General features: G+C 42.7%; 1 protein-coding gene and 1 pseudogene across 2 annotated transcripts in view; one reads left to right on the top strand and one right to left on the bottom strand.

Moving 5' to 3' along the window:
* The window catches only part of EP300 (E1A binding protein p300), a 94,801-nt gene that overhangs the window by 46,340 nt on the left and 23,232 nt on the right, over positions 1 to 25,229 (bottom strand). Inside the window, exons 2-6 of the mRNA XM_010377266.2 lie at positions 21,878 to 22,512; positions 12,161 to 12,337; positions 9,866 to 10,127; positions 7,591 to 7,704; positions 5,684 to 5,929 (exon numbers count right to left, since the gene is read on the bottom strand). Of these exons, the coding sequence (XP_010375568.1) occupies positions 5,684 to 5,929; positions 7,591 to 7,704; positions 9,866 to 10,127; positions 12,161 to 12,337; positions 21,878 to 22,512 (1,434 nt within the window). The remainder of the gene's footprint in view (positions 1 to 5,683; positions 5,930 to 7,590; positions 7,705 to 9,865; positions 10,128 to 12,160; positions 12,338 to 21,877; positions 22,513 to 25,229) is intronic.
* Positions 18,607 to 19,161, top strand: LOC104673176 (annotated as a pseudogene). The gene has a single exon (XR_749489.2). The product of XR_749489.2 is annotated as an acyl-CoA-binding protein pseudogene (transcript).

The following is a 25,229-nucleotide window of genomic DNA, read 5'->3' as shown; positions in this document are numbered from 1 at the left end:
ACTATACATGCAAATGCTTCCATAAGCAACAAAAATTTATGTAAGCAGACAGGAGCCTAAGTACAGTGATCCTTAGAGACAGGGACACAAAGCAGTGTATGGGTGAAAGAAAAACACATTTTATCGAATATTCCAACATTCCTTTAAAATGGCTTAAATAGCTCTAATGTGCATACATTACTTCTTCAATTAACACCTTTAATGAATATCCTTTCTTTATTTTTTGAGACGGAGTCTCGCTCTGTCACCCAGGCTGCAGTGCAGTGGCACAATCTCCGCTCGCTGCCTGCTCCGCCTCCCAGGTTCACGCCATTCTCATGCCTCAGCCTCCTGAGTAGCTGGGACTACAGGTGCCTGCCACCACGACTGGTTAATTTTTTGTATTTTTAGTAGAGATGGGGTTTGAACACGTTAGCCAGGAGAGTCTCGATCTCTTGAGTCTGTGATTCACCCACCTCGGCCTCCCGAAGTAGATGCCGAGCACGGTGGCTCACGCCTGTAATCCCAGCACTTTGGGAGCCCAAGGCGGGCGGATCATAAGGTCAAGAGATCAAGACCATCCTGGCCAACAAGGTGAAACCCCGTCTCTACTAAAAATACAAAAATTAGCCGGAAGTGATGGCGGGCACCTGTAGTCCCAGCTACTTGGGAGGCTGAGGTAGGAGAATAGCTCGAACCCCGGAGGCGGAGGTTGCAGTGAGCAGAGATCACGCCACTGCACTCCAGCCTGGCTACAGAGCGAGACTCCGTCTCAAAAAAAAAAAAAAAAAAAAAAAAAAAAAAAAAAAAAAAAAAGATGGGGGTTCTCACTATGTTGCCCAGGCTGGTCTCAAACTCCTATGCTCCTGTGTTGGCCTCCCAGTTGCTGGAATTACACGCATAAGCCATCATATGTGGCTGTATATTCTACTGCTTTAAACACTAATAACAACTTAAGTGACTGGAGAGATAAAACAACAAATGAACAAACAAGAAAGAAAAACTAAAAGCATTCAAACCCATGTTGTTCAATGTAAAACAAAAACAAAACGAACAAACAAAAACACTAAAAACAACCAACAGCAACACTCACATCAAACCAAATTTTCATGTGGTTAAAAGACTTTTGATACACAGTTCTATTAATACATCCCTCAAGTTATTTCCAGTTAAAAACAAAACTTCCCACTAACATGAAAATAATTGGCTCAATATATAAACAATTTTTAAAGAGAGAAATGCTGTTGCCTTCCTTCATCATGCTCCCTAAAAGCTTAGGCTAAACTTTCCTTCATTGTTTTGTTTTCGAAACAAGGTCTCACTCTGTCACCCAGGCTAAAGTACAGGCGCACGATGATAACAGCATCCTGAAACTCCCAGGTTCAAGCAATCCTCCCACCCTGGCCTCCCAGTGATGGAATTATAGACATGAGTCACTGCGCCTGGGCAGAATTTTTCTTCTAATATTATCAGGCTCGCTCTCTGAAATATAGCTGTTAGAAGTGGTCTTTTCCAAATAGAGTTGTGATGTCATTAATTATGTATGTGTTACTGTAAAAATCTTGTGTAAAATTACATTTGTAGATAAATTATTATATTTAACCAATTTTTTTTTAGTGCAATGAAATAAAAAACTGATTACACTGTACATGAATCTGCTTATCTTAGTGCCTTCTGATGGTACGTGAAAACACAGGTACACGTTCTCTCCAAGGTCTCCAGGTCTATTCTAGAGATTTTTGATCACTAAGACAATTATTACTACAAAGGTACTATTAACTGAAGAAATAAAAACAAAGGAAACTTGAGTGATCTTAAATCTAATTCTAAATAAGACACCAAGAAATGGGGGGGAAAATCCCCCCAAATTATCATTCAAATAATTCTGCACATATATAAAAGTACATAGGCAAGATAATATAATGAGAGGAAAAGAGCTATAATAGGAACTATACATAGAAGTTTGAAAAAAAAAATGGAACTATCCAATTACAACAATGAAATTCCAGGCCACGGGAAGACATCAACCTAAGGTCAACATCCTAAAACTTAAGGAAAAAGGTAAGATGCATTCTGCGTAGCACGGAATGGGAGATAAAAAAGTAATGCTGGGCATGGTGGCCCATGCCTGTAATCCCAGCACTTTGGGAGGTTGAGGCGGGTGGATCATGAGGTCAGCAGTTCAAGACCTCCTGGTGAAACTCTGTCTCTACTAAAAGAAAATACAAAAAGGTGGTGGCGTGCACCTAGTCCCAGCTACTCTTGGAGGCTGAGGCAGGAGAATCGCTTGAACCCCGGAGGCAGAGGTTGCACTGAGCTGAGATGGCGCCACTGCACTCCAGGCTGGGGGACAGAGTGAGACGCTGTCTCAGAAAGAAAAAGAAACAAAGAAAAGAAAAAAAAGAAAGAAAGAAACAATGCTAATTCCAAGACAGAAGATATAAAACAAGAGGGGAAAATATGCTAGTCTCCAGGTCCAACTTTCCATTACCCCTGTACATGTATTTTCAATACAGAAGAGGTAAAAGGAAGCCTGAAAAAAAAGGCAAGGTTGCTCCTCATCCCTTTTCCTAGTCCTGCTTAAAAACTCGTCACTCAATAATTATTTAACAAGTTAGCACTGATTGTCATGGAAGTAATGAAAAACACAAACTACTTTGGGAAGTTGAGGCTGGCGGATCACTTGAGCTCAAGAGTTCAAGACCAGCCTGGGCCACATGGCAAAACCCTGTCTACACAAAACATACAAAAATTAGCCAGGCGTGGTGGTGCACGTGTGTGGTCCCAGCTACTTGGGAGGCTGACGTAGGAGGATCGCTTGAGCCCAGGAGGCAGAGGTTGCAGGCCAAGATCGCGCTACTGCATTCCAGCCTGGATGACAACGCAAAACACACACACACACACACACACACACACACACACACACACACACGAGACCAATCTCAAACACAGACACACATTTCTAGTTATCAGACCCAGTCTCAAATAACACATGCACAGGGAGACCAACCTCAAAAACACACATGTACGTTTCTAGTTATCCAAAATTTATCTAAGAGAACTTATCTAAGTCCCCGATTAGGTAAAAAGAAAAACATCCTCTTTGAAAATACTGCTTTCAAGACTGAAATCAGAAAAAAAAAAAAAAAAAAAAAAAAAGAATAAAATCAATGGACCAAGTAATAAACAATAACAATACGGCAGGAATGAAGAATCTGAGGAGTATTAAAGTAGAATCAGTGTGGTACAATGAACATTATTAGCACAACTGTCTAAAGCAGTCATGCCAGTGACTGCAAAATCTGACTTACAAACCTGAATACAAGAAGCTCCATGTTACTATCTATCAATCATTTTGGATCTTAAATTATTAAAAGTCAAAATCAAAATTGATGGATGTAAAAATGTTTGCATTTCACTCTCATAACTTTCAGTTTCCGACAAAACAATTGTTAAACAGTTTATGAACACAGCAGCATTAAAACTTCACTGCAGTGGCTCAATACGTGCTTAAAAGCAGATCACTGGTTTGAAAATACTGTTATTACAGTAAAGAAAATATATAGCAAAGAAAGAGCGAAAGAAGAAAACGTCCTGAAGATTAATTCAAAAACTAGAAATGGGAGCAACAGAACACAGCAGTGGAAAATAGGAACAAAGTAAAAAATAGCAGTATGGGTTTGGCATCCCAAATACAAAAATCCAAAACTTTCTGAATGCCAACATGATATTCAAGGAAAATGCTCAATGGAGCATTTTGATTTTTGGATTTAGGATTCTCAACTCAACCAGCAAATATAAACATTCCAAACCCTGAAAAAAATCTGAAGTACTCTGTTTTCAAGCATTTCAGAAAAGGGATACTCAATCTGTATTAAAAAATAATCTTAGAGGGCCAGGCATGGTGGTTCATGCCTGTAATCACAGCGCTTTGGGAGGCCAAGGCGGGTAGATCACCTGAGGTCGGGAGTTCAAGACCAGCCTGGCCAACATGGAAAACCTTGTCTCTACCTTAAAAAGAAAAAATAAAAAAATTAGCCAGGTGTGGTAGAGGGCACTTGTAATCCCAGCTATTTGGAAGGCTGAGGCAGGAAGAATTGCTTGAACCCAGGAGGTGGAAGTTGCAGTGAGCCAAGGTCCGTGCCACTGCACTCCAGCCTGGGTGGCACAGCGAAACTCTGTCTCCGGGGGAGGGAAACAATCTTAGGCCAGGTGCGGTGGCTCACGCCTGTAATCCCAGCACTTTGGGAGCCCAAGGCAGGAGGATTGCTTGAGCCCAGGAGTTCAAGACCAGCCCAGACAAGACCCCGTCTCTACAATGCTGGATGTCTAACTACTCAAACAAAATAGCTTAGATATTTGAATTGCTTAACAGCAGAGGGATAGACACAGAAAAAAGCTGTTTGATTTTATGATATGCAATTAGAGAAACATACATATTCCAAAATTAAGATACTAGAACAATTCTCCCAATTTTATCATATGCAATCAGAGAAACATATATATCCCCAAATTAGGATACTGGAATACTTCTCCCTCTTCCCTCTCAGTCATACAACAGGAAGTGAGGCAAACAAGTCACAAAAAAAGTATTTGAAAAGGCACACCATTCCTCCTGCCAGACATGAGGAAATCATTACCAACTACACTCATTTCTGTATGTTTCAACCCAAAATGCCTCAGGTCAAAACACAACAATTTCTGTTGTATAGTTTAAAACAGCAGAATAATTGGAGATCTTAATGTCCATCTGTAAGGGATTGTTGAGCCGGGCGCAGTGGCTCACGCCTGATTCCCAGCACTTTGGGAGGCCCAGGCCGGCGGATCACGAGGTCAAGAGATTGAGACCATCCTGGCCAACATGGTGAAAACCCTATCTCTACTAAAAACACAAAAATTAGCTGGGCGTGGTGGCGTGCGCCTGTAGTCCCAGCTACTCAGGAGGCTGAGGCAGAAGAATCACTTGAACCCGCAGGCAGAGGTTGCAGTGAGCGGAGATCGTGCCACTGCATTCCAGCTCATCTCAAAAAAAAAAAAAAAAAAAAAAAAAAGAATGACATACTATACAACCATTTAAAATGATACATGGAGTACTGACTATGAAAGATGTCTACAGTTTTTTTTTTTTTTTTTTTTTTGAGACAGAGTCTTGCTCTGTCACCCAGGCTGGAGTGCAACGGCTCAATCTCAGCTCACTAAAACCTCTGGCTCCCAAGTTCAAGCCATTCTCCTGTCTCAGCCTCCCATATAGCTAGGATTACAGGCACGCACCACCACACCCTGTTCATTTTTGTATTTTTAGTAGAGACAGGGTTTCACAATGTTGGTCAGGCTGGTCTCAAACTCCTGACCTTGTGATCCACCCACCTTAGCCTCCCAATGTGCTGGGATTACAGGCATGAGCCACCGTGCCCAGACCATCTACACGATATTAATCAAAGTTTGTTGTGGAATAACATATGGGATCTCATTTCTGCAAATCTAAACTCATATAATGCAAAAAAGGATCAAGGAAGATACAAACCAGTGGCAGTTACCTCTTGCAGATGAATTGTAAGGGACCTTTTACACTGTAATCTTTAAAAAATTATTTCAAAAATTAATCATGTAGCAGAAAAAACAAAAAGGAGCTAATGACCCTGCATCTATAGATGTCATTTACTGACACAACCAATACTGTGTTACTAGGATGACACAAACTTACTCATGTTGCTCATGGGTCGCATGCCTTGGGGAGACTGCCCAGGCTGCTGATTCTGCTGGTTCTTTGCTTGCACCTGGGGTTGTGTCGGCATCTGATTTACTTGATAGGGTAGTCCGAGAGCTGCATAGGCTCTTTCTATAGAGCTGGGATCAATCTGACTAACAGTGCTTAGGTTGGGGGTAGACTGTTGACCCACCCCTAGAGAGCTAGGATTTCCAAGTCCAACAGGTGCTCCAGTCAAAATTGCTAGAGAAGACAAAAGATATAGTATTACAACATTAATGCTGGTGAGAAAAAAAGACTAACATGTCTAATAAAACACACACACACACACACACACACACAAAATTATTGTTACGTGATTATGAAACATCTGAGTATGTGGATCGTCTTCCATTATTTCCTTGAAGAAATTTCTAGATGCAGAACTGATTCGTAAAGGGGGACCACTGGTATATAAGACTTTTGATTCTGAATGCCCAATAGCCTTCCCAAGGGGCTTTATTAAAGTTCCTACCAAATGCTTTGGAGCCATTCAACTGCCAACACCCGGCAGCATCATTTCTGCCAACACGACAAGAGAGAAATGGTACCTTATTTCTCTTCTTAATAGTGAATTACATTGGGAGTTCCCCTCTCTCCTCCCACCTCTGGTGAATTGTCTATTTTCTATTCCCAATTCTTGTTATAAAATTTAATTCCATTTTCAAATGCTGTACAATACTTCCCAAATTTGTCCTTTAACCCTAAAAGATTAAATTTTTGTTGCTACAGAGATGTGGTAGTTACGCTTTTAAAATGTTAGTCATCTTTTCTCTTTTAAAAAAAAGTTCTCCTCTGGCCGGGCGCGGGGGCTCAAGCCTGTAATCCCAGCACTTTGGGAGGCCGAGACGGGCGGATCACGAGGTCAGAAATCGAGACCATCCTGGCTAACACGGTGAAACCCCGTCTCTACTAAAAAATACAAAAAACTAGCCAGGCGAGGTGGCGGGCACCTGTAGTCCCAGCTACTCAGGAGGCTGAGGCAGGAGAATGGCATAAACCCGGGAGGCGGAGCTTGCAGTGAGCTGAGATCGCGCCACTGCACTCCAGCCTGGGCGACAGAGCGAGACTCCGTCTCAAAAAAAAAAAAAAAAAAAAAAAGTTCTCCTCTATCCCAATATTATAAAAATAATCTCAATTTTTTTCTTTTTAAAATAATTTCCAAGTACTGGAACGTTTAGATCACAAGTATAAAAGAGTAACTTGCCCAATGAGGAAGCAACAGTCTTTAAATTTTCATACGTTCAAAGCAGAACATAAATTTACCTATTGCTGTTTGTAAAAAGAATGAATATTGAGAGTTACTGGATCTTACTTTAGATGTTAAGCAGTGTTTAGTTCTTTCTTTTCTTTTTAGACAGGATATTACTATGTCACCCAGGCTGAACTGATGTGGCACAATCATAGCTCACTGCAGCCTCCAACTCCCAGATTCAAGCAATCCTCTCATCTCAGCCAGGCACACACCACACACAGTTACTTTTTAAAGTTTTTGGAAGATACAAGGTCTCGCTAAGTTGCCTGGCCTCAAGGAATCCTCTTGCCTTGGCCTCCAAAATTGTTGGGATGACAGGCGTGAGCCACTGCACTTTTTTTTTTTTTTTTTAAATAGAGGCAGGTTCTCACTCCATCACTCAGGCTGGAGTGCAGCAGCATGACCATAGCTCACTGTAGCCTCAAATTCCCTAAGCAGTTCAATTCTATACACTAATATGAGGGAAGCAGAAAAATTAAAAGGGAAAAAAACATTTATTCAACATAGTACAATACCACAGGTCCCTCACATAATCAAGAAGTACTATAAATGGCACTGGTGAGACTTTAAAAACTTTTCATATAAACCTTCAAAAGATTTCATCACTTACGCTGTTGATTTCTCTTATCACCAGCATTTTTGAGGGGGAGACACACAGGACAGTCATGTCTTGTACAATTCTTCCAGTGTGAAATGATTTGTCGAGAAGATGCACAGTGTGCCACTAAAGAGAAGAAAATGTTTTGTTTCTTTTTTTCAAGAGCAGGTTATGTTTTTACATTAATAATAGCTAACTTGTTGACCACTTAATAAGTAATATAAATGCATTAACTTATTTCATCTTCCCAACAGTCCTGTAAGGCAGCTCCTATTAATACTCAGAATTTACAGTCAAGAAAGGCAAAAAAAATGGGTAAGCAATTTGCACAAAGTCAGAGAGTACTCAAAGTGAGATTCAACCTCAAGCAGTCTCGCTTTAGAGTCCTCATTTTTCATCATCATACTATACAACCTACTTTATTCTAAGCAAATGTACTCTAAACCAATGGTATGACATACATGAACACTTTTTAATGACTCCACACAAATTAGATCGAGTAAAAATGATTCTAGCAAACTGTATTGAATTGAACACTTGCTTACATGACAGTTAGCAAACTCTCAATAACATTTAAAGTATGCTATGCTGGGGCAAATAAAAATCAGTCTATGAGGATCACCACATGGGAAAACCTTCGAAATTTCTTCTCTTCCCATATCCTTAGACACATGCTCACAAAAATGATACCGTGTTTTGGTCGGGCGCAGTGGCTCACGCCTGTAATCCCAGCACTTTGGGAGGCCGAGAAGGGCGGATCGCGAGGTCAGGAGATCGATACTATCCTGGCTAACACAGAGAAACCCTGTCTTCTACCAAAAACACAAAAAAAATTAGCTGGGCGTCATGGCGGGTGCCTGTAGTCCCAGCTCCTCAGGAGGTTGAGGCAGGAGAATGGTGTGAACCCAGGAGGCGGAGCTTGCAGTGAGCCGAGATTGTGCCACTGCACTCCAGCCTGGGCGACAGAGCGAGACTCCACCTCTCAAAAAAGAAAAAAAAAAAAGACACTGTGTTTTTATCATATCCTAAAATAATGTCACTACCAGTAAAGGAGTCTCAAAATTGACTTTGTTTATGGCAGCTTTATCCATAATTGCCACAGAATGGACGTAGCCAAGACGACTTTTACTGAGTGAGTTAACCATGATGATGCATTTAGGCAATGGAATTTTTAAAATGCTTTGAGGTATAAATATTTTTTAAATTGCACATACTGGCCGGGCGCAGTGGCTCACGCCTGTAATCCCAGCACTTTGGGAGGCCAAGGCGAGCAGACCACGAGGTCAGGAGATCGAGACCATCCTGGCCAACATGGTGAAACCTCGTCTCTACTAAAAATACAAAAAATTAGCCGGGTGTGGTGGCAGGTGCCTAGTCCCAGCTACCCGGGAGGCTGAGGCAGGAGAATGATGTGAACCCGGGAGGTGGAGTTTGCAGTGAGCCGAGATGGCACCACCATACTCCAGCCTGGGCAACAGAGCAAGACACTGCCTCAAAAAAAAAAAAAAATAAAATAAATAAATAAATAAATAAAATTCAAAAATTGCACATATTTATGCACACTTTGTTTTTTTGAAATAGGGTTTGGCTCTATCGTCCAGGCTGGAGTGCAGTGGTATGATGTCGAATCACAGCAACCTCTGCCTCTTGGGCTCAAACCATCCTCCCACCTCAGTCTCCCAAGTAGCTGGGACTACAGGCACACACCCAGACACCTGGCTGATGTTCTCTAGTATTTTTTGTAGAGACAAGGTTTCACCATATTGCCCAAGCTGGTCTTGAACTCCTGACCTCAAGTGATCTGCCCACTTCGGTCTCCCAAAGTGCTGGGATGACAGTCATGAGCCACTGTGCCCAGCCTTTTTTTAAAAGACATGGTCTCACATTGTCATCCAGGCTGGAGTACAGTGGTACAATCATAGCCCCCTGTAGCCTTGACTTCCTGGGCTCAAGCAATCCTCCTTTGTCAGTCTTCTTAGTCCCTCAGCTAGGACTACAGGGGCACCACGCCTGGCGAGGTCTTTCTATGTTGCCCAGGCTGATCTCAAACTCTTGGCCTCAAGCAATCCTCCCCACTTGGCCTACCAAAGTACTGGAATTTTAAGTGAGCCAACACACCTGTTCTAATGTATACATTTTGGTGACTTTGTACATACATAGACACCATCACTACAATTAAGGTACTAAACATATCCATCACCACAGAATAGACTTGATCACATTTGCCTTCTTCTTCCTGCCTGTAAAAATTAATTGCTAAGTACAGTAACCCTGTGAATCCACTTACCTTGGCAAGACTTGCCTGACTGGCAGTGTGTCATGTGGTTTAGGACATTCTTCATTGTGCGACAGTGGGGAAGGTTGCACTGCCTCACTTCCCCATTGGCCTGCTCCCGGCGCTGGCACTTGTGAGCATGCAAAAGGAGAACAAGTTGCTGCTGGATGAGCTTGCGCTTCTCTGGATCAGCTGTATGTGCTCCAGAACCCATCCCTTGGGCAACTGGAGTCACCAGGCCTGGCTGCTGGACCTGCGGGGCTGGTTGTTGACCCTGAGAGATATAACAATATATTTAATGGTAGGAGTCATAGAGATGTGCATATTTTCAAGTAAAACCTTTATAGTTAGTCTACTATAAGCTAGACTCCATTTTTTTTTTTTTTTTTAAACGGAGTCTCGCTCTGTCACCCAGGCTGGAGTGCTGTGGCCGGATCTCAGCTCACTGCAAGCTCTGCCTCCCGGGTTCACGCCATTCTCCTGTCTCAGCCTCCCGGGTAGCTGGGACTACAGGCGCCGCCACCTCACCCGGCTAGTTTTTTTTTTTTTTTTTGTATTTTTTAGTAGAGACGGGGTTTCACCATGTTAGCCAGGATGGTCTCAATCTCCTGACCTCGTGATCCGCCCGTCTCGGCCTCCCAAAGTGCTGGGATTACAGGCTTGAGCCACCGCGCCCAGCCTAGACTCCATTTTTCGATACAGGGAATTCATAAACCATGGCTCCTACCTTTAAGAAGCTCGATTTAGTAAGAAAAAAATGACATTATGAAATGATGTAAGTATGTATAATATACAGAGAGTAAAAGCAGAGAGAAGGACATGGTAAACTCCAGTGGGAGAGGGAAGGGTGAGACGGTGTCTGTAGTTAAAAGCACACCCAAATTAGGTTTTAATGAGCAATGAAGAACTCCTCAGGAGACTCGGCAAAGGGGTCTTTCAGATTGGTGAAAAACTAGTTTTTCTAAACTCTGGGAGAAATTTAGTTTTTTAAATTAAAAAGTGAGTATTTCAGGCCGGGCGTGGTGTCTCACACCTGTAACCCTAGCACTTTGGGAGGCCGAGGTGAGTGGACCACCTGAGGTCAGGAGTTCGAGATCAGTCTGACCAACATGGAGAAACCCTGTCTCTACTAAAAATACAAGGTTAGCCGCGCATGACAGCACATTCCTGTAACCCCAGCTACTCAGAAGCCTGAGGCAGGAGAACTGCTTCAACCCAGGAGGCGGAGGATGCAGTGAGCCGAGATCACACCACTGCACTCCAGCCTGGAAAACGAGCGAAACTCCGTCTCAAAAAAAAAAAAAAAAGTGAACATTTCTCAGGATAGAGATGACATATTTCATTCATCTGTATAGCTCTAGTACTTGGCAGAGTATCTGAAATATAGGCAGTCCACAAACATAATGACACAAAGAACAAAACTAAGACATCTGAAAGATCATTTTTTCAGACAATTTTTTCCAAAGTTGAATGCAGACACATTTACTATCAGTAGTTTGAATGTACAAAAATAACAACACTAGAAGTTTCTGAAAACTTGATGTAACAAAAATCACTGTTTAAAACAATACATTACTTTTTTTTTTTTTTTTGAGACGGAGTCTCGCTCTGTCACCCAGGCTGGAGTGCAGTGGCCGGATCTCAGCTCACTGCAAGCTCCGCCTCCCGGGTTCACGCCATTCTCCTGCCTCAGCCTCCCGAGTAGCTGGGACTACAGGCGCCCGCCACCTCGCCTGGCTAGTTTTTTGTATTTTTAGTAGAGACGAGGTTTCACCATGTTAGCCAGGATGGTCTCGATCTCCTGACCTCGTGATCCGCCCGTCTCGGCCTCCCAAAGTGCTGGGATTACAGGCTTGAGCCACCGCGCCCGGCCAACAATACATTACTTTTAAGAGGGAATTTACTTTTGTGCAGTAGAATCAAATAATATCGATAAATATGGTCACTGAGAGTTCAGATCCTTTGCCAGAGAGTCCTTCCCCGAAAAGAGAAAGGTTCCACGTTTGTATCCTATGGAAATGCTCACAAGACCAAGCTACTGAATGGCAGGCCCCTAAAACTTCATCGTAGCAGTCCACTTACTCCTGTTTGGATCAACACACTCACTGATCAACAACCACAAGGAACAAAAAACCACAAGAAATGGAAAGGAAGCACAAGCCTCCTCATAGGGATGATGATTACATATCAATTTAGGCTCCTAGCGGGTATAAACCTCGGTTTATATAATAGAAAGGTGAAAGTTTAACACAATCCTTTTGTCAAAATGCCAGTTTGAAAACAAGTCTGTAATGGATTAGTACTCACCATGTTGGGCATTCCTCCACCAGGAACTGTCTTTTTGTCCATAGCAAATGGAGATAAGTTATTTGATAGTACAGTCTTTGTCTGAATCTGGAGACCAAGGCCACTGGCTCCAATCTGCTGTCCAGGATTCTGAGTATATGGTGAACCGTAAGGATTGGGGTTGTTCATCATTCCCATCTAAGAGTAAGAGACAAAAGAAACCAAAATGAGGAATAAAATATGAGACATTATTATCCCTTTTCTGGTTTTACTTCCTAGTTCACAAAGACAGTTTCAAAGGAAATTCTCAGCTTCTATTAGAAAACACACTACAGCCTGGGCAACGTGGCAAAACCCCAGATCTACTAAAAAATACAAAAATCAGCTGGGCATGGCGGCGCATGCCTGTAGTCCCAGCTAATTGGAAGGCTCAAGTGGGAGGATCAGTTAAGCCTGGGAGGTAGAGGTTGTAGGGAATGATGATCGCAATGGACCTAGTGGCGGGCCTGGCAACTCACACCTGTAATCCCACCACTTTGGGAGGCCAAGGCGGGAGGGTTTCTTGAGGCGAGGAGTATGCGAACAGCCTGGGGAACATGGTGAAACCCTATTTGTACCAAAATACAAAAAAACAAAGACAAACAAACAAACAAACAAAAAACCAGTCGGGCACGGCGGCTCACGCCTGTAATCCCAATGCTGTGGGAGGCCGAGGCAGCAGATCATGAGGTCAGATCGAGACCATCCTGGCTAACATGGTGAAACCCCGTCTCTACTAAAAATACAAAAAATTAGCTGGGCGCGGAGGCAGGCACCTGTAGTCCCAGCTACTCGAGAGGCTGAGGCAGGAGAACAGACTGAACCCGGGAGGTGGAGCTTGCAGCGAGCCGAGATTGTGCCACTGCACTCCAGCCTGGGCGACAGAGCGCGACTCCATCTCAAAAAAAAAAAAGAAAAGAAAAAAAAGAAAAGCTGGATGTGGTGGCATGTGCCTGTGGTCCCAGCTACTCAGGAGGCTGAGGCAGGAGGATCACCTAAGCCTGGGAGGTCAAGGCTGCAAAAGTGACCAGGCCACTGCACCCCAGCCTGGGCAACAGAGTGAGACGCTGTCTCCAAAACAAAAACAAACAAAAAAACCCCACTATACAAAATATGCTAATGACAATACATTTTCAAGATTAAGATCAAAATTCAGATTTAGGGGCCTTGGGTACGGTAAATTTACAGAGCTATTTTGGTAAATATTTGAAATAAAGATATTCTAGAAACACTTTTAATCATTTAATTCTATCTGCTAAACAAGGTTTGCCATTCATTTCCATTAAGTCACACATTTGGCAAATTCAACTTAATAGCCATCTAACATCTTTGTCATGTTCAAGCATCTGAATGTTTTCTTGTTTTCTTTTCTTTTTTTCTGACTATTAAAAAATAGAGACAGGGTCTTGCCATGTTGCCCAGGCTGGTCTCAATCTCCTGGGGTCTAGCAATCCTTCTACCTCAGCTTCCCAAAGTGCTGGGATTATAGGTGTGAGCCACCACGCTCAGCCTCATTTGAATAATTCCTGTATTTTGTTTATATAGAAAGTAGAAAACAGAAGGTTTGGGGACATGTCTTTTTTGTGTAGGAACACTAATAACAGTGTTTTTTTTAAACTTCTGATTCTGACTCTTTTACACAGAACATGTGAAAGTCCAGACTCCACACCATGAAAGTCCAGACTCCACACCATTCCTTGCTGTTTTAAACCTAGCTGTTCTATTAAGTCACCTGCTTGGCCCTTCAAGTCATTTGATTTTGCAACCCTGATGTACTTTTCTGTTTTTGAGACAAAGTCTCGCTCTGTCGCCCAGGCTGGAGTGCAGTGGTACAAATCTTGGCTCACTGCAACCTCTGCCTCCTGGGTTCAAGTGGTTCTCCTGCCTCAGCCTGAGTAGCTGGGACTACAGGTGTGCGCCACCATGCTCAGCTAATTTTTTTACTTTCAGTCAGGACGGGGTTTCACCATGTTGGTCAGGCTGGCCTCGAACTCCTGACCCCAAGTGATCTGCCCACCTCAGCCTTCCAAAGTGTTGGGATTGCAGGCATCAGCCACTGTGTCAGCACCCTATGTACTTTAAAAAATAGTTTCTTTTCCATATTTAAGTTCACCTGGAGCCAATATACTATAATAATAATTGAAAAACAGCATTTATTATTCAAAAGTCAAACGTTTTACTGATAATGAAAATTATAAAAATGCATTTTCATTATTCTTTTTTTTTTTTTTTGAGACGGAGTCTCGCTCTGTTGCCCAGGCTGGAGTGCAGTGGCCAGATCTCAGCTCACTGCAAGCTCCACCTTCTGGGTTCACGCCATTCTCCCGCCTCAGCCTCCCGAGTAGCTGGGACTACAGGCGCCTGCCACCATGCCCGGCTAGTTTTTTGTATTTTTTAGTAGAGACAGGGTTTCACTGTATTAGCCAGGATGGTCTCGATCTCCTGACCTCATGATCCGCCTGTCTCGGCCTCCCAAAGTGCTGGGATTACAGGCTTGAGCCACCGTGCCCGGCCTCATTAATCTTTCAAATTAATTATTTTAAATAATTCAAAACGGGGTCAACTTTATATCCCAAACATAAAGTTTGAAGCTACCCTCCTCTTCTGCCAAATTTCACAGAGGATCCCAACTATAAGTCAACATCACTACTAGAAACATTGAGTAGCTAGGCGCGGGGGCTCACGCCTGTAATCCCAGCACTTTGGGAGGCCGAGGCGGGCGGATCACGAGGTCAGGAGATCGAGACCATGGTGAAACCCCGTCTCTACTAAAAATACAAAAAAACTTAGCTGGGCTCAGTGGTGGCCATCTGTAGTCCCAGCTACTCGGGAAGCTGAGGCAGGAGAATGGCGTGAACCCGGGAGGTGGAGCTTACAATGAGTGGAGATCATGCCATGGCACTCCAGCCTGGGCGGCAGAGCAAGACTCCATCTCAAAAAAAAAACACCACAACAAAAAACATTGAGCAAGCACTCAGAATAACTCAAGATGCTATAGCTACTGCCCAATTAAAGGATTCATACCAGATTTCTCTGTCTGCCAAGACCAGTCAAAGGGTCCTTCAATTCTACCTCCAAAAGCAAACATGCACACTAAAATCCTTCCCATGTATTCCTACCCACTGTGACTGTTTCAACTCAAATCTATCCCAGTGCTTGTACAGACTGTGGACAACAGGTTTGCCTGTCTTCTGTTTTCACCTGCCCCTATAAAAGAAAAAAATTCAATCCCACAGTATGTATACCAAAGTCTTTATGAAGTCTGACCACCTACCTATGGTATCTTATATATTTCCCATACTGATTTTTTAAAATCTGAAAGTATCATGCTCCTTGAGCTGCCAGCATTTGCTTCAAGCTTTTCCTTTTCCCTACAACTGAACAGTAGCACACTTCCTTTCCTATTTGACTCCTTAATGCTAACCTGGAAATAAACACCAAGTTCACAGAGAGGCATTTTCTGTTGGTTCCTTAGATAGTACAACCTAACTAAAAAACACCTGCAGATTCTACTCATCCTTATAATTTCAAATGTTACTACCTCTGTGAAGCATCTGTTTTAGACAGGTACAGAGCTCTTGATAAAATCTTTTTCTTTTAAATATTTTATAAAAAGACAGGGTCTCACTCTGTTGCCTAGGCTGGAGTGCAGTCTTATTATCATAGCTCACTGTAATTCCCAACCTCTGGGCTCAAGCAATTCTCCCATCTCAGCCTCCCACGTAGGTGGGACTACAAGGCTGCACCACCATGCCCAGCTAATTTTCCCTTTTATTTTTGTAGAGATGTTGCCCAGGAGTTGACTGAACTCCTAGCCTCAAGCAATCCTTCTGCCTAAGTGCTGGGATTACAGGTATCTCCCACTATGCCTGGCCTAAAATTAGTTTTTTAAATCATATGCAGTATCTATACTCTGCAAATCTATATGAATATGACATCTTTATCGGTTCGGCAGTTTGCCTCTATTTAAAAAAAGACAAAATTTTAATCTTTATGCTATTACCAAAAAATGAAAAAAAAAAAAAAAAAAAAGTCGAACATTTTCATTTTCCAGATGAAATTCAGAGACTAAGGTAAGTAATTTACAAGAATGATTTACAAGTACTTTACAAGTGGCAGATTGATGGAAGCATAAAAGAATGAGGTGGCCTGAAATGAGAAGCATTCAGAGAAAATAATTTCTTGGCCAAGCGCAGGGGCTCACGCCTGTAATACCAGCATTTTGAGAGGCAGAGGTGGGTGGATCACCTGAGGTCAGGAGTTTGAGACCAGCCTGGCCAACATGGTGAAACTCTGTTTCTACTAATACAAAAATTATCTGGGCGTGGTGGCACACACCTGTAATCCCAGCTACTCGGGAGACTGAGGCAGGAGAATCATTTAAACCTGGGAGGCAGAGGTTGCAGTGAGCCAAGATTGCGCCATTGCACTCCAGCCTGGGTGACAAGAGTGAAACTCTGTCGAAGAGAAGAGAAAAGAGCAGAGTAGAGCAGAGCAAAGAAAGAAACCTTCTTGCCAAAAAGACTGCAGGGGCAACAGAATGCAGACACAGGTTTAAATCAAGGCCAGGCTACTTTTGGTAGTTACAAATCTGTCTGCAAGTGTTGCTGCTACCTATTTTTTTTTTTTTTTAAAGTACTAGTATTTATCTAATGTGGCTCCAATAATATGCATACCTATACATGGGGGAGTTGTTTCACCTGTTTATTAGCATGAAAATTCATGATAGACATAACATGAAAGTCATTCTATCACAGAACCCGCATGACAGACAATAAATTATGCCCTCAAGAGTCCTATTATCTGAATCAACAAAATGCTGGAATTTCTAAGCTGCCTTGTTGTCTCTTGTTAATAAATGTAATGTCTTTATCCAAATATTTCCCCAATTTGGTCCTTCATGATTGCATGCCTTGCCTCCCTAGACCAACTGAATTTCAACCACTTCCTGACACTGCTTGTTCCCTTAATCACGATGCATTACCTGGAAACTCCAAGCTCCTCTATGGGCAGACTATGGGTTCAAATACACAGACTACACTGATTGCTGAGATCAGCTGGCAGTAATTTCTTCCTGACACTTTTGGTCACTGTGACCAAAAAAGATTCTCTAGCTTTTGTTTTTCCATCTCCCAGAGATCTGTTGAAGAGTTAGAAAATAAAATAACAACCAACCTCCAGATCATTGCCCCTTCTATCTCCTGAGCCCCGCTTCTTTACTCCCCACACTAAATGTAATAAGAAAGGAATGTTTTGTACTTAATTTCTGCTACACTATAGTTATTTGATCTTGTTTCTTTCTCCATAGCTAATATGCTCCAGATGTCCAATGACCTACCACCATACAAATAGCTACCTAAACTAGAAAGACAGAGAGTGAAGAAGCCACACACAGTTCTAGGCAGCTACAAGAAATGGGTCCTGCAGACAACTGTTCTTTTTTGGAAAAAAGAAAAGTAGAGATGGGGGTCTCATTATGTTGCCTGGGCACATCTAACTTCTGGCTTCAAGAGATCCTCCCACCTCAGCCTCCCAAAGTGGTAGGAATACAGACATGAGCCACTAAGCCATGTCTATTTTTCCTTCTTGAAAAAAATGTGGCCAGGCTCAGTGGCTCCTGTCTGTAATCTGAGCACTTTGGAAGACCAAGGCAGGTGGATTGCTTGATGCCAGGAGGCTGAGAACAGCCAGGACAACATAGTGAGACCCTGTCTCAACAAAAATAAAAATAACTGGCAGGGCATGGCAGTCCCTGTAATACCAGCTACTTAGGAGGCTGAGGTAGGAGGATCGCTTAAGCCTGGGAGATAAAGGCTGCAAGTCAGCTGTGATGGTGCCACTGCACTCCAGCCTGGGTGACAGAAAGAGATCCTGCCTCAAAAACAAAAGTAACTTAAAAACATTTTGGCTTTGATTAGTTTATGCTAAATCTAAAGATTGGGTTAAAAGGCAATATGATCCAAGTTTCTTCCCATAAATCACCATGGGTCAGACTTTTGGAAGACAGCTGTAGTAGTAACATCACCACCTGCCTGCACATCCTGAACCACAGATTTCTCCATGAAAAGAACTGTGTTCAAAAGCTGATGTCATTTGCCAACAGGCTTACAGTCATCAAATCTCACTAAAAACTTCCTCACACCTTAAACCCTAATTCTTAAATATCACCAGTCTTAGGAGTTTTAAAGGAAACGTAATGAGTATAATTCACTCTACAAGATAATTTTAGGACTTGGTACAGTGTAAGGGCAACTGTGATGTGGGTGTGCCATGACACCAGGATAATTTTTTTTTGGTAGAGATGGGGGTCTCACCAGCTGGGGCTGGTCTGGAATGATTCTAGGTGTGAACTGCTGCACCCAGCCTTAAGTGGTTATCTTATCCTAAACCTACATAACTTAAAATTTTAAAAAAATTTTATTAAACAGGAGTGATCGTTTCCTGGTCCTCGCCTCCTCCGCGGTCTCCCTGGAGTTCTTGCAAGGCGGCCAGGATGTCTCAGGCTGAGTTTGAGAAAGCTGCAGAGGTGGTTAAGCACCTTAAGACCAAGCCAGCTGATGATGAGATGCTGTTCATCTATGGCTGCTACAAACAAGCAACAGTGGGCGACGTAAATACAGAACGGCCCGGGATGTTGGACTTCACGGGAAAGGCCAAGTGGGATGCCTGGAATGAGCTGAAAGGGACTACCAAGGAAGATGCCATGAAAGCTTAAATCAACAGAGTAGAAGAGCTAAAGAAAAAATACGGGATATGAGTGACTGGATTTGGTTACTAGGCCATGTGTTCCTCCTAAACTGAGACAATGCCTTGTTTTTTCTAATACCGTGGATGGTGGGAATTCCGGAAAATAACCAGTTAGCCCAGCTACTCAAGGCTGCTCACCATACGGCTCTAACAGATTAGTGGCTAAAACGATTACTGACTTTCCTTGAGTAGCTTTTATCTGAGATCAATTAAAAGTGTATTTGTTACTTTAAAAATATATATATATTTATTAAACATTTAAATCTCCCTCATTCGTCAAACACTGATATGAGTACTTTACAAAATATCAATATAGGCGGGCTCAATTTAAAATAAGGAAATAGGTCCGGGTGCGGTGGCTCATGCCTATAGTCCCAGCAGCACTTTGGGAGGCCGAGGTGGGCAGATCACTTGAGGTCAGGAGTTCACAATGAGCCTGGGCAACGTGGTGAAACCCCTTCTCTACTAAAAATACAAAAATTAGCCAGGCATGGTGGCACATGCCTGTGGTCCCAGCTACTTGGAAGCTGAGGCAGGAGAACTGCCTGAACCCAGGAGGCAGAGGTTGCAGTGATCCAAGATCACACCACTGCACTCCAGCATTGGCAACAGCAAGACTCTGTCTCAAAATAAACATAAAATAAGGAAATAAAACATCATTTAACAGAAGTTTAAAATTTGAATTCCTCCTTCACATCAAAACACGAGCTCCACAAGGACAGGGATTTTTGTTTTGTTCACTTTTATATAAACCCACTTTCTGTAAGAAATTTAGATTACAACCGTAATAGTGCCACACCCCCAAGCAGTTGTCAATGAGCCTTTCCTTACTTTATTTTTCTCCATAGTACTTCCCTGGCATACTCTAAAATTCGTATCTTATGTGCACAGTAGAAAGTAGGTTACATGAAGTAAATTCACTCACTACGTTAACCCTTAAGTATTTTGTCCACCAGTGAGGATTTATTTTAAGTCTGGCATCCCTCCTCTACATAGCAGAATTGGTGGCAAGGACTTTATCTCTTCATAGCTATGTTCCTAGATTCCAGAAAAGGTACTTAATAATTTACCTTGTTGTTTCTGGTTCTCACTCCAAATATTCTAAATAAGCTACACTGACACGGCAATCTAAAAGTGTCAGAGGCTGGGTGCAGTGGCTCACACCTGTAATCCTGGCACTTTGGAAGGCTGAGACAAGAGGATCACTTAAGCCCAGAAGGAGTTTGAGATTAGCCTGAGCAACGTAGTGAGACCCCACCTCTTAAAAAAAAAAAAAAAAAAAATCAGCCAAAGGCGTGGTGGTGTGTGCCTTTAGTTCCAGCTACTCAGGAGGCCGAGGAGAGAATATTGTTTAGCCCGGCAGGTTGAGGCTGCAGTAAGCCATGATTAAGCCAGTGCACTCCAGCCTGGGCAGCACAGCAAGACCCTGTCTCAAAAAAAAAAAAAAAAAAAAGTGGCAGGGGGTGAGGAGCAGAAAGGGAAAATCGACAAAGCAGGAATGCTAAAACAGAATCCTAACTTGTCAATATTCTTGTAGCAAAAAAAACATTTAAGGCTTCTGAATTCCTACATGTCACCTCAGTTTCCCCCAACACAAGTTTGTCCATCTGTCTTCAATTCACACTCGCATTCTCTGTCACCATCAAGGTTCCCCCTTTTTTTTTTCCCCTTAAATAGAAGATGGGGTCAGTGCTACCTGGTTGATCTCTAACTCCTAGGTGCAAGAGATCCTCCTCCTTGGCCTCCCAAAGTGCTGGGATTACAGGCATGAGCCACTGCACCCAAGAGTCTCAGGAACACAGAAGTCCTGATGTCTGCTCAAATTATTCCTGTTACAGAGAAAACTTGCTCCTGACTCCTTGTGAAAATCGTACCTATCTCCAATTTAATCTTCCAAGTGAAGCCATCATGCCAGGCACTGGCAACCATAGTGTGATCCCATTTTAAGAAAAACGGATAAAATATGTAAAGAAAAATATGGAGAAATAAGCACTGAAGTATGTGTGATTATGTCTTATTTATGTATACAGGGTACACATTTAAAGAGTTTAAAGTATTTTAAATAATATACTTAGCATTCTCTAAGCTAACAGAAGTCTTTGGCCAAGTTCTGGTTCACTGAAACATCTACACTGTTGAGGTCTCATATAAACAAATGCATCTTAATTTCCATCAACCAATAAAGGAAAATATCAGTTAATACATTTCTCAGAATAAATGTATCTCTTGAAAATCAGGGACATTCAAAGCAATAGCAACAAATGGAGTCTCCATCTGAAGATAGTGTAATGCCATCCATCTCAAAACTGTAATTTTATAAGGAGGCTACAAGGCTAAACTGGACTTGGAAATGAGATAAAAACATTCCAGGCCGGGCACGGTGGCTCAAGCCTGTAATCCCAGCACTTTGGGAGGCCGAGACGAGTGGATCACGAGGTCAGGAGATCGAGACCATCCTGGCTAATACGGTGAAACCCTGTCTCTACTTAAAAATACAAAAAACTAGCCGGGCGACGAGGCGGGCGCCTGTAGTCCCAGCTACTCGGGAGGCTGAGGCAGGAGAATGGTGTAAGCCCGGGAGGCAGAGCTTGCAGTGAGCTGAGATCCGGCCACTGCACTCCATCCTGGGTGGCAGAGCAAGACTCCGTCTCAAAAAAAAAAAAAAAAAAAAAAAAAAAAAAAAAAAAAAAAAAAACATTCCAATACTTGTGCCAGAGAGAACCAGCATTAGCCAGCAATCATTTGGAAGTATGAAATTATAGAATACTAGTTGTAAAATAAATGTTTTACTTAAATTTAATACAGGCACTTCTTAAAACTTATGACAGCCCACAGTAAATTCCTGGCATGTAGTATGCGGAAACTGCTATACAATGTAAGGCAAACCCTCCATCCATCATGGCAATACTCACATGTGTGCCAATTGTGCACACAAACCAAAACTGTACTTACCTTAAGAGGCTGGGGGCCTCTCAATCCTGTTTGTCCTCCCATCTGGGGAGAGCCCTGCTGAAGGGGCTCAGTCAGTAAGTTGCCAGCACTTCCCATGCCTGGGTTTGGGTACTGCATATTCTGTCGCCCTCGGCCTGCTCCAATTGAACCGTTCATGACTTGATTAGGCATTATCCCTTGTCCATTGCCTGCAGCCAACATTCCAGGATTCATGCCAGCATTCATCCCTGTGTTCATTCCCATGGCAGGCTGATTTACTGGACTGTTCATCATACCTGTTGACTGTGTGGGACCCTGATTTGGTCCACTAGTGCCCATCCCCATGTTGGGAGAAGTCAAGCCTGCCTGTGTCATTGGGCTTTTCACCATGCTATTGATCAAACCTAATCCAGGACTATTTTGTTGGGCCTGGCTGGCCATGACTTGACCTGGGCCACCAACTCCCATATTGAGGTTAGGGGAACTACCAGATCGCAGCAATTCTGATAGCTGTTTATGTTTAGAAGCTGCATCTTGTACTATGCCAAGACTTGTCTGAAGCTGATTAATATCACCACCATTGGTTAGTCCCAATTCTGTAGAGTTGATTAATTCATCTGGTAAGTCGTGCTCCAAGTCAAAAAGAGAGCCAAAATCTAAAAGCAAAGGGAAAACATAAAGGTCAAAGTATGACAAAACCAAAATAAAAAAACTGCCCTATATTTTGTTCTTAATAAGCATTAAATATCATTTCCAAACCTCACTCCACGTTTTTCTATTTATTTGAGACAGGGTCTTGCTCTGTTGCCCAGGCTAGAGTGCAGTGGTGCAATTTTGGCTTACTGTAACCTCCATCCACAGGTTCAAGTGATTCTACCATCTCAGCCTCCCAAGTAGTTGCAACCACAGGTGCGCACCACCACACCTAGCTAAATTTTGTATTTTTAATAGAGGTGGGGCTGGACATGTTGACCTGGCTGGTCTTGAACTCCTGAGTTGAAGCTATCTGTCCGCTGCCTTCCAAAGTGCTGGGATTACAGGCATGAGCCACCACATGTAGCCCTATATATTATTTATATCGTAGTTTTTTAGGTCATACTAAAACAATTGTATAGATCTTTAAAATTGAGGAGATATTTGGTTACCTCAACAGACTTAAAACACTTAAAAACTGTACCTAAAATAAGACCAAGGAATAAAGAGATTGAAAGTACAACACTCCCCATCAATGATAGCATGGATAAAGAAAATGTGGCACATATACACCATGGAATACTACGCAGCCATAAAAAAAGGATGAGTTAATGTCCTTTGCAGGGACAAGGATGAAGCTGGAAATCATCATTCTCAGCAAAATAACATAGGAAAAGAAAAGCAAACACCGCGTGTTCTCACTCATAAGTGGGAGGTGAACAATGCAAACACATGGACACAGAGAGGGGAACATCACACACCCGGGCCTGTCGGGGAGTGGGGGGCTAGGGAGGAGAGCATTAGGACAAATACCTAATGTAGATGACAGATTGATGGGTGCAGCAAACCACCATGGCACGTATATACCTATGTAACAAACCTGCATGTTCTGCACATGTATCCCAAAGCTTAAAGTATAAATTAAAAAAAAAAAAACCCTTGCATTCTAAATAATGTTATAGAATTAGCATAATAGTTGAAATAAAGTTTTATTTTTAGTTAAAAAAAAAAAAAAGCACAACACCCATTATTACATGGGTTGCCAGCTAAAGGTTTGTATCCACAGTCATGGAAAAAAGAAATGCAATTAAGCTGTATTAATATTCCCAAGTTCCTCAGAAAAACAGTTAAAATAACTTATCTATACACAAACTAAACTCAGGATGGGAAAAAAAAAAAACATTTTAAATATTGTAATACATAAAGTTACAGACAACTGATACAAAAGACCCGTCATTTGTGGAACATTCAGTGTGTGCTCCAGTTAAGCAGAGGGCTATCCACCATTTTTACCAAGTTCCTATATAGTACCTGTCTCAAAGTAGGCCCTCGACAGGCTGGGTTTTTGACCTGTAGCCTACAGAATAGCTTTCCTTAACCAAAATCTAGCCAGAATAGGGTACAAAACCATGCCTCTGGCTCCTTCACCATACAAACCACCCCTATCAAAAACAGAGTGCTAGACTAGCCCTGGTGGTTCACATTTGTAATCTCAGTACTTTGGGAGGCCAAGGGAGGAGGAATTTTTCAGTCCAGGCCAACACAGCAAGACCCTGTCTCTAGAAATAATAAAGTTAGCTGGGTGTGGTGGCATTAGGCTATAGTCCTAGCTACTCAGGAGGCTAAGGTGGGAGGATTACTGGAGTCCAGGAATTTGAGGTTGTAGTGAGCTCTAACTGCGCAACTGCACTCCAGCCTGGGTGACAGAGCAAGACCCTGTCTCAACAAAGAACAAACAAACAAAACTGGGTGTTAAGTGTAGATTAATGCAGGGTTTCTCAATCTTGGCACTATTAACATTTTGAGCTGTGTGATAATTCTTCGTTGTGGATGGAGAGGGATTGTCATGCGCCCTCTAGTATCATCAGGAGACTCCTAGTCTTTCTACTTATGCCAGTAGCACCCACATCCCAATGGTGACAATCAAAACTGTCTCCAGACATCACCAAACGTCCCCTGGGGGAATAAAATTACTTCTGATTGACCTATTGACAGTATTAACCTATTACAGAAATTATTCGAGTTTTCTTCCCTTTTAATTCTCTACAGTAGTTTTCACATTAAAAAGGCATTACCGCCGGGCGCGGTGGCTCACGCCTGTAATCCCAGCACTTTGGGAGGCCGAGGCGGGCGGATCACGAGGTCAGGAGATCAAGACCATCCTGGCTAACACGGTGAAACCCCGTCTCTAGTAAAAATACAAAAAAACTAGTCGGGCGAGGTGGCGGGCGCCTGTAGTCCCAGCTACTCGGAGGCTGAGGCAGGAGAATGGCATGAACCCGGGAGGCGGAGCTTCCAGTGAGCTGAGATCCGGCCACTGCACTCCAGCCCCGGCGACAGAGTGAGACTCCGTCTCAAAAAAAAAAAAAAAAAAAAGGCATTACCAGGAGCTGGGCACAGTGGTACACACCTACAGTCCCAGCTACTCAGGAGGCTGAGGCAAGAGGATAGCTTGAGCCCAGGAATTCACATCAAGTCTGGGCAACACTGTGAGACCCTGTCTACTAACAACAAAAACTCTACAGCTATTAGCCTCTTAAAAAACAGTCCATCCCCTGAAGACAAAATATTGCCTTAATGGTCTACTGGATCCAATTAATCTTGGTTCCTAAGTATGACTCTTCCTGTATGTGCCCTTCCTATTCTTTTTTTTTTTTCCTTTCCTTCCCAATCCTGCTCC

This window comes from Rhinopithecus roxellana, chromosome 13 (assembly GCF_007565055.1).
Source record: "Rhinopithecus roxellana isolate Shanxi Qingling chromosome 13, ASM756505v1, whole genome shotgun sequence".
NCBI lineage: Eukaryota > Metazoa > Chordata > Mammalia > Primates > Cercopithecidae > Rhinopithecus > Rhinopithecus roxellana.
This window is presented reverse-complemented; position numbering and strand designations above follow the sequence as displayed.